General features: G+C 39.6%; 1 protein-coding gene across 1 annotated transcript; it reads right to left on the bottom strand.

The window, feature by feature from the left end:
• Window positions 1-1,333: 1,333 nt before the first annotated feature.
• On the bottom strand, window positions 1,334-5,167 carry LOC140009903 (uncharacterized). Its single transcript, XM_072056239.1, has one exon. It carries the CDS (start codon window positions 5,165-5,167, stop codon window positions 1,334-1,336), a length of 3,834 nt encoding a protein of 1,277 aa, XP_071912340.1.
• Between the last annotated feature and the right edge of the window lie 8,911 nt (window positions 5,168-14,078).

Here is a 14,078-nt window from a genome sequence, read left to right as displayed (position 1 = left end):
CAAAATATAAGAGTTTCGCTTAAAAAAATCAAGTAAATAAAACTCGTTTAAGTAGTACTCATTTTACTTATCAAACCCTAGAAAATTCATGATCGCTTTTTTGGTTTCGATAAAGAAGCAATTAAAACGTTTAAGTTCGCAACTTGGTCTAAAAGACGAGGAAAACGTATTTATAGCGGTCGCTATTTTCGTCTTTTAAAGGGTACGAGTTTTGGCAAAAGTTTAGCTTATATACCTCTACTAAAGGAAACTTGAATACCCTAGACAACTGAAGTCCAATTTATCCTCGAATCACTGCTCAAGTTCCAAGTTCACTCACTTATCTCTCGAATGAAAATTTGGGCAGCATACCCTTTGTATTTGTCTAATTTTCCAGCCATTTAAGGCTTCATGTTTTTCCTCAAATCAAACCAATTCAAACACCACCAATAAACATATCAAGATAGCTCTTTATCTAGGCTATAAAACATCCAAATATAACTCATTTCTAGCAAATATCCAACCACTACCAAAACTGGAATTTTCTCAACAAAGATGGAAATTCATCTTTTCATGCCAAAAAGTCACCATCATGCCATTAACCACCTCCCAAATTCCATATCCAAGCTCAATACCAACATTTTCTAGTTAAACAACATAATCAAAGCTGAAAAATATAAAACCGTAGCTGAAATTTTCACTAAACAATCCAAAACTAGAAAATCATCCATAATATTCCAAGATTCAAGTCATCTACACCAAATTTAGCAAGAATAAGAAAGAGAAAGGAAGTTGATAAACTTATACCTTCCAATACTTCTTGAAAAGTGAGGAACCAAGCAATTTCTCCCAAAAATTTCACCACTCCAAGCTTCCTAAGCACCAAGATGCAAGTTTAATTGGTTTAAATTTTTGTGATTCAATTCAAACAAGGCTAAATCAAGATGTAGTTGGAAGTTCTCCTCTCTTGTTTTTCTCTCCCAAATTTCGGCCACCATGAAGAAAAAATGAGAGAAATGTAGCCAAAAGGAAAGATAAGAAAGAAATAATTGTCTTGGTCAACCATTCCTTTGATTGCCAACACTTGGCACAACAAGATTCCTTCTTATTTTTTTTTTCTTTTCTCCCTTTCTTTGGTTAATATTTTCGGCTTGTTTAGGGAATAATCTAGGGGTGATTAGCTGAAATAAAAACAAGGAGATTAGGGTAAGAAAGTGGTGGTCAACTAGTGTACTCAATTGGTAACAAACGGTGCACGTTGGTTCAAACCTATTTTCCTTAACTCTCTCGTACTTGTGTTTTTTTTTTTTTTTTTTATTTATTTATTCATGGAAAATATAACAAAATATTCCTCTTACATAATCCTTATTTTTCTAATTGAAGGTATCCCTATTCTGTCCAAACGGATTGCCCCACGAGGCAACCTTGGGAATGTACTGAAGGTGTCATAAATCTCAATTTGTTTATCTGGATGAGATATACCCACATTAGATAAAGCATCAGCAACTGTGTTAGCCTCCCGATAGCAGTGCATGAATCTAGATGGATCATCTAATAACTGCCAAATCTGGTTGACGTATCTTCGAATTTTCCACGGACATTGAGTACGACGTTGAATGATCCCAATTAAAACCAATGAATCTGATTGTACACATATGTTTCCAAAACCCTTATGTATACAGATCTGAAGACCAATAAGAAGAGCACAAGCCTCTGCACGGAGACATGTAGTTTCTCCCAGATATGTCGAAAAACCAATCATTGGCAATCCAGTGGAATCCCGGAGTATGCCCCCACCTCCACCTATTCCTGGATTACCCTTAGCACATCCATCCGTGTTAAGAGTATACCTCCCTGTCTCTTTGGTTTCCCAGCGGATACCTTGATATACAACTGTACCTCCAGGTGCATTTGACCAATCATACAATTGACAAAAAGATTGTAGTCTTATCAGTTGTTTAAAATGTATTCCTACCATGGATTGGACTTCTGAGAAGATGGCTTGGCGAATGACTGATGATTGCATCTGGACACCCTCAAACATTGCTTTGTTCCTTGCCTTCCAAATCTGCCAGCAAATTACACTAGGAAGAATACGACAAATAAGCCTTCGTAACTCAGAATCCTGTGAAAACAACCACCAATCTACTATGCGTGCTCGTAGAAAAGATCCTGAGAATTTTATTCCACATAACCCTCCAAAATAATTCCAAAGTAATGACGCAATGTGTCCATTGGAGAATAAATGCTCAATAGACTCCTCAGAAGCCTCAGTGCAGCAAAAGCACTTTGACGGCAAATGGAAACCAAATTTACGAAGCTTATCCGGTGTCGGTATTCTCCTCAGAAGAAGTCTCATCATGAAAAATGAAACTTTCACAGGTATCCGAGGGTGCCAAATGGAAGCAAATACCATAGACGTGGGTCGGGCCTGCCTAATATCCCCAAAAGCTGAGTGTAGAGAGAAATTTCCAGTTGTTGTGGGCATCCAAATGACTTCAGCTATACTTCCTTCTTCTGGGGCCATTTGTTCTGAAATGGAATAAGCAATTTCCTTTGGCAATGTATGGTAAAGAAGGTTCAAATCCCAATGGCCGTTGCTTACGAAGTTTCGGAACGTCAAATTTGGGATAACCGGAACCTTTAGAAACAATGCACCACTCCCCAACCAGTTATCGTACCAAAAATGACACGCCCCATATTTGGCCACCCATAATATTGAGAGTTCCACTTGTCTGCTCACATTGATCATCCTTCGCCAAATTGCCGAATCCGTTGGCCTGAGTTCTACCTGACAAGGATGCAGACATTTACAATACTTTGCTTTCATGAAGGTTGACCACAGTGATGATTCTGTTCGGAATTTCCACCATAACTTGGAGGAAAAGGCTATGTAGACGTCACATAATCTCCGAAATCCAATTCCCCCTTCCTCAACTGGATAGCACAATTGAGGCCAACTTATCCAATGAAGCTTCGACTCCTCGGGTGAGGATCCCCACAGGAATGCCGAGCATGCCTTTTCTATAGTTTTTAACACCGAACTGGGAATAACTGCAGCTGACATTAGGTGAACTGGTATTGATGATAATACATGCTTGATTAGAATAATTTTTCCTCCAAAGGAAAGTAACCTTGATTTCCAAGACAGAATCCTTGCTAGTATTGCGTGACAAACTTCTCCAAAATAAGATGATTTGCATCTTCCAATGTAGAGCGGAAACCCTAAATAGCGTACTGGAAATGACTTGCGGGCAAACCTAGAAATGCGATCAAGCAGCCGTCGTCTTGCCATTGATACAGATGGATGAACTAGATAACAGCTTTTTTGTACATTTATTAATTGGCCCGAACATCTTTGATAATCATCTAACACTTTCATGATAGCCTTCAGGGAAAATGAGGATCCATTTGCAAAAATAAGAACATCATCCGCAAATGCCAAGTGAGTAATAGACGGGCATCCATATGGAACTTTGAAACCCACAAATCTTGGTTGCATGACAAGATTATTCAGTGCTCTAGATAACACCTCTGCCCCTATAATAAATAATGCTGGTGATAATGGGTCACCCTGACGGAGTCCTCTCGAAGATTTGAAAAAACCATATAAGGATCCATTTATAATGACGGAAAACCAGACATTAGAAATCAGTCGCCAAACCATATCAATGAATCTCTCACCAAAACCGAACCTTCTCAGAACATTGATAATATGACCCCATGCCACTCTGTCATATGCCTTAGACATGTCTAGTTTCATAACCACATTACCACCTCTATTCTTTTTCGCCATACCCGATATCACCTCCTGTGCAAGTAGGAAGTTTTCGGTTATATTACGACCCTTCACAAATCCTGTCTGCTGGGGAGAAATAATTTTTGGCAATATTTCCGCCACTCTGTCTGCCAAGATCCTTGATAATAGCTTGTTGAAGAAGTTACATAGGCTGATGGGTCTAAATTGAGAAAAATCTTGAGGATTTGGCACCTTTGGAATTAGAACAATTGAAGTAGAGGTGATGAAACGAGGAAGTTCTGCTCCACAGAAAAAACTGAGTACCGCCTTGTAGACATCTTGGGCGATGACTGGCCATGCAAAAGTAAAAAATTTTCCCGTGAATCCATCTGGGCCAGCAGCACTTTCTTCATCCATTGCCTTCAGGACTCTAAAAACCTCTTCAATTGAAGGGATTTCTTCCAACTTCACATTATCCTCTCCCGAAATCATAGGTGGAATTAGGTGTAGCATATCTGCAGATGATCCCAAAGAATCCGAGAAAAGTTTAGAGAAATAGGTGGTTGCTTCACTTGCTATATCAGCTTCATTGTCCACCCAAACACCATTGGCTTTTTTGATACGATAAATCATAGCTTGAGCCCGTCTTTGTCTTACTATCGCATGAAAATACTTTGAATTGGTATCTCCCTGTCGAAGCCATTTCACCCTGGCCTTTTGCCTCCAAAATTGTTCTTCAATTGATAATGCATGTCTCAGCTCCGCCTGAGCCTTTTTGAGTTCAATCTGGCACTCCTCGGAATCATCTTGATCTACTACTTCTTCTGCCCGTTGCACCGCCATTTCCGCAGATCGCATATTATCGATCACGTTTCCAAAGTGTTCTTTGTTCCATGTCTGAATAGCTTTTCTTGTTGCTAATAATTTAGAACATAGAGCACGCATCGGAGATCCATTGACATCTTGATTCCAAGCCTGGCTTATCACCTCCAAGAGTTGTGGTTTAGTCGTCCACACATTCAAAAATCGAAATGGACGCGGCTTAGCATCTGATTGAGCAACAAATGAGAGCTTTAACGGTGAATGGTCAGATGGATGTCTAGCCAAGTGAAGGACAGAAATGTTATAAGAAAGATCCAGACATGCCCCGTTGACTAAGAACCTGTCTAACCTCTTTGAAATCCGAGCTCTACTTCGTCGATTGTTTGACCATGTAAAATTGGGTCCTGAGAAGCCAACATCAAATACTCCAGCCTCCTCCATGAAAGACAGAAATTCCACTCCTTCTGTTATAGCAAATGGACGACCTCCCCTTTTTTCATGAGGTGCCACAATAACATTAAAATCACCCCCAATACACCAAGGAAGAAAACTAGGCTTATCAGCTAACAATGAGGACCATAAGTCACGCCGCTCGTCAACTGAGCATTTAGCATGGACAAAGGACATAATTATTGGAGAAGGAATTAGGGGACTTTGTACATGTAGAGAAATATGCTGATCAGAATTACCAACAATCGAGCAAAGGAAAGGATTATTGTAGAACACCCAAATATCACTTGAACAATTAACAAGCACGTAATCAAATAATAGACGTAGACGAATGGTCTGTATTTTAGATACGTCTAACTTTGGCTCACAAATCACAACAAATTGGAAATGATGTGTCCGTACTAAATTGATTAATCTTCGTAGATTAGGTGCTTTAGCTACTCCTCTAATATTCCAAAAAATGCCATTAATCATGAGAAAGAACCTGGAATGAGTTGTTGGAAGATGTCTCTGACCGTGAGCGCAAAATTCTGTCGGTTTGCAAATTAGCCCTCAAACCTTTTGTCCTTTTTTGTTTGGGATTACGGTCAGCCACCCCTGATTGATGAATAGTTAAAGAAGGACCTGATGATTCCGGCAAATTTTCTTGTGGGACACCCGGTCTGGGAGACAAATTTCCTGCAACAGTTGGTGAATTAACCTCCACTATCCCATGCTCTGTAGGACCGTAATTCTCCACTCCTCGTAACTCAACATAGAGATGCTCCAAAGAGTTATTGTCGGCAGTGGACTGAAGTTTCACTTTTGATGCTTCAGACGATGTAGCTTGGGTCCCTTCATCATTTTCGTGGACCTGTTCTAACTGCTTTTGCATAGTCAATTGTTCCCCAACAAGTGTTTGCTCCCTCATATGAGTCGTATTAAAATTCCCTTGCACATCAGATGTTGTCGGCTTGGATGCAGCAACTATCACCACTTGGTGATCAGATAGATGATGAAGAGAATTTCTGTCAGCCTTACAAAGAAGTTTGCCTGTGGGAATTATATTAGTTTCAGAACGGGTCCCTTGGTATTCATTCCCGTGGGCCTTGTCCAGCTGGTTTTCCATTTCCCTTCGATCCTCACGTATCGGCAGCTCCAATGCAAGATCATTGTGTGGTTGTTCAAATTCAGCATTGGACGACAACTTAGATACTCCAAGCTTACTAAGGTGATCATCAGGCTGACTAACTTCCTGAACCTTTGTGGCAGTACAGACTTCCTCCACCACTGCACCTTTGAGTTTTTCAGCATAATTGCCCATCTCAGGATGCTGCACTTCGTCGGAATCAGTCACGGCATCTGTTGTTTTGTTCAAGTTAGCATCTGGGTTGTTTACAAGGTCTAAATTTGACACTTGAATATTATTAACTTCTAATGGTAGATCCCTCTGCAGCTTCATGTTTTGCTTATATAGATACCGAGACCCAACCTCAGTTACATTCTTCTTGCATTGCTCTTGGGAATGACCCAAACGTGAACAAGATGAACAATATAATGGCATATTCTCTGGCACAATACGTTGCCAGAATCCAGACTCACCTTCAACAGCCACCCAAACTCTTTGTGTAAAAGATTTCGCTACATCGAGTTCCACACATACCCTGGCCAAACTTGGTCGAGTCCCAGCTGCGGTTGCCGAATCTAGGAAGAGTGGTCTTCCTACTGGAGAAAGTATGGAGAATAATGAATGTTTGTCGAAATAATGAATAGGCAGAGCTGGAAGAACTACCCAAACCGGAGCCAGAGATGATTCCCTAAGCACATGAAACTCCCTTGTCCATCTAAACACACGCATCGGATATTTACCCAGTTGCCAAATCCCTCGCATCCAAATTCTGTTGAAGTCAGCTTCAACCATGCACTTAATGAGAACATGCCTACAATCCATCAATCCAATAGAAACATGATCCTTCAGGTTTAAAGAAGCAAAAAACTTTCGAATATCTTCCAAAGAAGGTCGGCCGTGTGAAAATTTTCCCACCAAAGCCCATTGAAACGGCGCTGCAAGTTTGTCTGCATCTGCTTTAGAAAAAACTACCGCAGCTTCTCCCTTGTAGACAGAAGCCTGCTGAATGTGGATAGGAGATATTGCCGGCTGAGAAAATAATTGAGAGAAAGATTTTTTTTTGGTAGGTGATAATCCTTGCCCCTCAGCCGACGGCTGAAGGGCAGCCATGAACTAGTTAAGAAATTAGAGAGAATAAGAATAGAGAGAAGGAAGAGAGTTTTTTCCTAGAGAGAATAAAGATCTTCTCGTACTTGTGTTTTAACTTATGATTCACTAACTTATTATTAGCACTTGTAATCATACACTTTCTCTTACCTAATACTCACTCTTATCCACCAAATTTAGTACACATACCTCACCAAGTGATCACACTACCAAAATGCGCAAAACCCTAGTTTACCCGAACTATAAAAGTAAAAGTAAAACTTTCGATTCTATGATTTATTACCACTATTGAGAGAGGAAATTAGTAGTACAGAAATTATAAATTAACTTATTCAAAATAAGAGGGAATTATAAGAAAAATATAAGCAAATTTTCAAGCCGTCACACTCTCTCCTCCTTAAGAGAATTTTGACCTCAAAATTCATACATTTATTCGTAAATAGCTTAAGATATTTTTCTTACATGTCCGTCTCTAACTCCCAGGTCTCATCATTAGCCAAAATTTTAGCCAGACAATCGAAAACATGAATCGTACCGTCTACCACTTTAGACGGATTAGGCACTTGCTGGTGGTTTATGGTATATACTCTGGCAGGCACTCTGGATCTATTCCCTCCTACATTCGGTTGTTTAGGGTTTGACCTATCTAACTGCTGAGTCTCACTGAAGAGGGGACAGGTTGCAATCTGGTGCTCAGCACAACCACACTATAAACATTTTCGTGTCTTTCTCCAACAATTATCCTCAGTATGATTGGTCTTTCCACAATATCCACAAGATAAGAGAGGGATTGAGGTTTGATCTCCTTGTGAGACACCTCTCAGTTGTCCTCCTCCACTTGGGACTCCTTTTGGAGTAACTCCCTTGGATGTCCCCGAAATTCTCACACTACCAGCTCCTCGATCCACCTTAGAGGGTGGCATACCTAGATCACCTTGTTCTTGCCCTTGGTCTCCACTAGACGCACCTTTCTTTTTTGCATGAAAAGTCTTCACTTGCGCCCTTGTAATTTCTATCCTCTGGGCTTTCTTAAAAACCTCTGTGAAAGTATTAATTTGTGCCGCCGCTAAAGCCTTTTGTATTTCTACGTTCAATCCTTGCACAAATTGCCTCACCTTCCTTTGCTCCGTAACTATCAATTTAGGAGCAAATTTCGATAACTTGGTGAACTGAGTCTCGTACTCAGATACACTTAAGCCTTCTTGACGAAGTCTAATGAAATCGTCCTCCCTTTTCTCCTGAACTATTGGTGGAAGATAATTTCATTAAACTCTTGCACAGAGTTCAACCAAGTCCATATTGTTCTTTCTCTCTCCCACTTAGCCCTAATTATATTCCACCAGGCTCTGGCTGGTCCCTCAAATTGAAATATGGCAAAGTTCACCTGCCTTTCCTCCGTATAATTGAAGGCGGCGAAAATATTGATCATTGTTTCCAGCTATCTCTCCGCGACCTACAGGTCTGACCCTCCAAGAAACTTGGGAGGTGAAAACTTTTAAAATCGCTCTAGGGCCCTATCTTCTCCTATTTTAGGGTCCTTAGGCTGATTGACAGGGGTTTGACCTTACTGCTCTACCAATCGAGCTAAAATATTAGTCATTTGCTGGATGGCCGTTGCTACTTGATCCCCTCCTTCAACCCTAGGTTCAGGTTGTTGCTCGGCCGTCGCATCTCTCTCTTCTCTCGGTTCTTGTACTTGTTCTTGTACTCGTCTAGCCCCACTCCACGATTAGAACCGCGTCCTCGACTAGTCCCATGTCCCTGACTTCGCCTACCCTTCATGCCTCTTTTGAAAAAAATAGACTATATAGGTATAAGCAAAATAAAGTAGCTATAACGCTCGATAAAAACATTTTCAAATAAAAAATGAAAATAACAGAGCACATTTAAGATAACATACTTTCTTTATATACATATATCAAGTCATGAAGTACTGTACATATCAACCTAATAACGTCAAGAACTTATAACAACCAAAGGATATAAAACAAAAGTAGGTGCTATGTACATCAGTCTTAGCACATCAATATCAAAAACAACAGATGACGTGTCATCCCAGCTATGTCCTTAACTATCTCACACAAACCCCAAAACCCTAGATCCCTAACTTGGTTTGTCACTGCTCCAGCCGACTCCACCACCTCTTCAGGTGCGGCTGGCTCTTGAGTCACTAGGAGCTACGTTCCCTTGACCTTCCTCGGCCAAGTTCACCTGTACTACTTCCTCCACAAGTGCCCCACAGTCGGTTAAAATGTTATCGGTTCGATCCCTTACTTCCCTCACCACTCGAACAAGGCCACCATTAGCCTCTTGGGATTGCTCTAGGAATGCATTGGTTTGCTCCTGCTCCTCAAGAATAGGAGCCTCAAGCTCTGCGATCCTAGCCCCTTGCTAGCCTAACATTGCTCTCAGGCGCTCGATCTCAGTTTGGGCCCTACGATTTGCACTAGCCAACATTTCCCTCTCGTCCTCTATGGCAAGGACCACCCTATCGGAATATGAGTAGGTCCGCCAGTAATCACAGTGCCTAACCTTACGTTTCGGGGCCCATTGAAGTATCAACCCTCCTGGATATTCCTGATGGCTAAGCACTCGACGAGGTTGGTCGGCATTCCCGTTCTCGCCATTTCCTTCCATTGCCTACATTATAAGTAGTATCAAGCGAATAAGCAATTTAAACAAGCAAAGCCAAGTTAACCACCTACTTTCTAGGGTTTCACACTTAGACGTTCGTACGTAAGCCATATCAAGTACAAGTCACTCAATCTGTCGAGACCAATTCAAACCTAGGCTCTGATACCACCTTTGACGATCCCACCTCCCCCTAGGGCGTACCTCAGGGTTTAGCGGACTGCCTGTCCAACTCTCGCCAGGACTCACTCACTTTAAAAAAATAAGTTGCAACTTCAAAAGTAAAGGAAACTACAGTTCCCCAACTTAGAAAGTACATTTACAGTCATTTCTATCTCAACCATTCATACATATCTGAATATAACAAGAGATTTAAATTCTAGTTGCACTTCGAACCCTAATTAAGCACTAGCACTAGTAGAATTACAAAAGTTAAAAGTCTAGACAAAACTAGCCTTTCTAGCTTCATGCCTATGCTCGTATCCCTTGTAAGAAAAACAAAAAACTAACAGAGTGAGCCAAAACTCAGTGAGGTTCCAAAACTCTATGCAGACCCAAGTAACAAGTTGGTCATTATGTAAAACTTGAAATTTCCAAATGATCAAGCGTAAAAGTTCATAAAAGAAACAATAACACTACAAATAATAATCATTTCCAAGTATAAGGATACAGATGGCTCTCAAGAGCCAAATTCCCATTGCATTACTTGATCTGAACCTGTTGACACTCCGTCAACGTTGAAAGAAGCAAAACCATGACCGTAGATCTCCAATTTACATCAATTTTCATCCACCAATCAACCCTCTTACCGGGGCTGAACTCCAAAGTAAGAGTGATGGTAATACTCGAGTATACCGAATCCAGTGGACCATATCCAAAGGATTATACAATAAACAATAAACAGTACCTATGGTTCACCAGTCTCCTCGACCAAGCCCTTACTGGCTCGATTTGATTGACTAACCAATAGGGTGAGAATAAAAGTAGTGAAACGGGATGAGAGGCACTTCCCACTCGTATTGAGTGTGGTACGTGCTATCGCTCAACACTTACAAGTCAAGCAGAAGTAGCAGTACAAGTACAGGTCAATCAAGCTCAAGCAAGTACAAGATCATTCAAGAAGGGAAGGACGAGTGCGATAAAGTACACCCTCGCCTTATCCAAACAAGTGAAGTATTATTCAATCGCATTAATAAATCATTTCATTCAAGAATCAAATTCAATCATGCATTGGAAAACACTCACCAATGAGTTATTGTTTTTCAAAACCACGTTCAAGTTCAACTCCCTGGTTGGAGTCCAAATCTACGATAAAATTTCGTTTAACATTTTGCAATCAATTAGGGTTCAAAATATAGAAGTTTCACTTAAAGAAAATCTAGTAAATAAAACTCGTTTAAATAGTACTCATTTTACTTATCAAACCCTAGAAAATTCATGCTCGCTCTTTTGGTTTCAATAAAGAAACAATTAAAACATTTAAATTCGCAACTTGGTCTAAAAGACGAGGAAAACGTATTTATAGCGGTCGCTACTTTCGCCTTTTAATGGGTACGAGTTTTAGCAAAAATTCAGTTTATATACCTCTACTAAAGGAAACTTGAATACCCTAGACAAACGAAATCCAATTCATCCCCGAATCACCGCTTAAGTTCCAAGTTCACTCACTTATCCCTCGAATGAAAATTTGGGCAGCATACTCTTTGTATTTGTCCAATTTTCCAGCCATTTAAGGCTCCATGTTTTTCCTCAATTCAACCCAATTCAAACATCACCAATAAACATATCAAGATAGCTCTTTATCTAGGCTAAAAAATATCCAAATATAACTCATTTCTAGCAAATATCCAACCACTACCAAAACTGGAATTTTCTCATCAAAGCTGGAAATTCATCTTTTCATGCTAAAAAGTCACTATCATGCCATTAATCACCTCACAAATTCCATATCCAAATTAAATACCAACATTTGCTAGTTAAACAACATAATCAAAGCTGAAAAATATAAAACCCTAGCTGAAATTTTCACTAAACAACCCAAAATTAGAAAATCATCCATAATATTCCAAGATTCAAGTCATCTGCACCAAATTTAGCAGGAATAAGAAAAAGAAAGGAAGTTGACAAGCTTATACCTTCCAATACTTCTTGAAAAGTGAGGAACCAAGCAATTTCTCCCAAAAATTTCACCACTCCAAGCTTCCTAAGCACCAAGATGCAAGTTTAATCGGTTTAGATTTTTGTGATTCAACTCAAACAAGACTAAATCAAGATGTAGTTGGAAGTTCTCCTCTCTTGTTTTTCTCTCCCAAATTTCGGCCACCATGAAGAAAAAATGAGAGAAATGTAGCCAAAAAGGAAAGATAAGAAAGAAAGAATTGTCTTGGACAACCATTCCTTTGATTGCCAACACTTGGCACAACAAGATTCCTTCTTATTTTTTTTTCTTTTCTCCCTTTCTTTGGTCAATATTTTTGGCTGGTTTAGGGAATAATCTAGGGGTGATTAGCTGAAATAAAAGCAAGGAGATTAGGGTAAGAAAATGGTGGTCAACTGGTGTACTCAATCGGTAACAAACGGTGCACGTCGGTTCAAGCCTATTTTCCTTAACTCTCTCGTACTTGTGTTTTAACTTATGATTCACTAACTTATTATTAGTACTTCTAATCATACACTTCTTCTTACCTAATACTCACTCTTATCCACCAAATTTAGTACACACACCTCACCAAGTGATCACACTACCAAAATGTGCAAAACCCTAGTTTACCCGAACTATAAAAGTAAAAGTAAAATTTTCGATTCTATGATTTATTACCACTATTGAGAGAGGAAATTAGTAGTAAAGAAATTATAAATTAACTTATTCAAAATAAGAGAAAATTATAAGAAAAATATTAGCAAATTTTCAAGCCGTCACAGAAACGGTGAATCAGATCGTCCAGTCACTAGTTGACATCTTTCAGGCACGGCTCCCTAGGATGCGGTGGTCAGAATCTTCGTGGGAAGGGTTGCTTCGTGAGGTGGTTAACTGCCAGAATAGGATGGTCATTCATCCGGTCAGATGGGTATCGCCGCAGGGAGGGTGGAAGTTAAATTCAGATGGGTGTTCTCGGGGAAACCCAGGATTGAGTGGAGGGGTTGGGCTGGTGCGGGATCGCCATGGGAATTTTGTGTTCAGGTATTCGGAGCATTTTGGAACAATGACCAGTCTGCATGCAGAGTTGCGGGCACTCCTCGTAGGAGTTAAATACTGTATTGCCCGAGGGTACCTGGAGTTACATATAGAGGCAGACTCCGTTACACCCATTCGGATCGTTCAAGGGGCTAGTGCTTGTCCATGGAAGTTGTAGAGGGAGTTGGATGACTTGCTGCAGTTTAGACAACATTTTCAAACGATTTCGTACTGTTACAGGGAAGCGAACTCACCGCCAGACCGCCTGGCAAATTACGGTGCCAACTCTAGTACCGGCCAAGTTTTTAATGGGTTTTCTGATCTACCACGGTTGGTCAAAGGGGATATTAGGATGGATAAGTTGGGATTCCCAACGTTTCGTAAACGGGTGGTTGGGCATATATGACTGTATCCTCATCTATTGTATGCATGATTTCTGCTTAATAAAACTTATTTTATTGAAAAAAAAGAAATGAATTGCGGAGTCAAAATTTTATGTTAGGAGGGGGCATGCTTATATTTATAGAAAATTGTCAATTCATGAGTGTATTTTTTTTTATTTTTTTTTACTCCAAGATTTCCAATTGCATCTCAAAATGAAAAGTTTTGAGTTTAAAATTTATATTTTGTTACTAGATTATTTTAACAAAACAACAATAAATTAAGTGTATGAAGCATAATAACAAGTTATATATTCATTATTACGTCAAAATATGCATGAAAAGTACAAAAAACTAGATGCCAGAGCTGCTCATTATTTTTGGATTCTGCTGATTATTGTGTTGTACCTAAATATATTGTATATGAAGAAATATCAGATGTTTAAAGCATTATGCAATATTGTACATGAAAATGATATGTTGGAAAGAGGATAACAATCCCAATAAGTATAACCTCTATAGAGAGTGTAATTAAAGTAAACAAAGCAAACATTTTAAGAAGAAACATGCTGAAATGAGTTTAAAAAAAAGAGTCAGGATTGATATTTGTACATTTAAAGAGATCGAGTGTAAATTACATGCTCAGTTATGTAAATTAATTTGAAAACAATTTATGTATAGAATAAT

This window comes from Coffea arabica, chromosome 6e, assembly GCF_036785885.1.
Source record: "Coffea arabica cultivar ET-39 chromosome 6e, Coffea Arabica ET-39 HiFi, whole genome shotgun sequence".
NCBI lineage: Eukaryota > Viridiplantae > Streptophyta > Magnoliopsida > Gentianales > Rubiaceae > Coffea > Coffea arabica.
The sequence above is the reverse complement of the archived record's forward strand: the minus strand, read 5'-3'. Positions and strand labels throughout refer to the sequence as shown.

Coding starts and splice junctions, on each gene's coding strand:
- LOC140009903 (XM_072056239.1), bottom strand. CDS start 5,167: ATGTCCTTTGTCCATGCTAAATGCTCAGTTGACGAGCGGCGTGACTTA.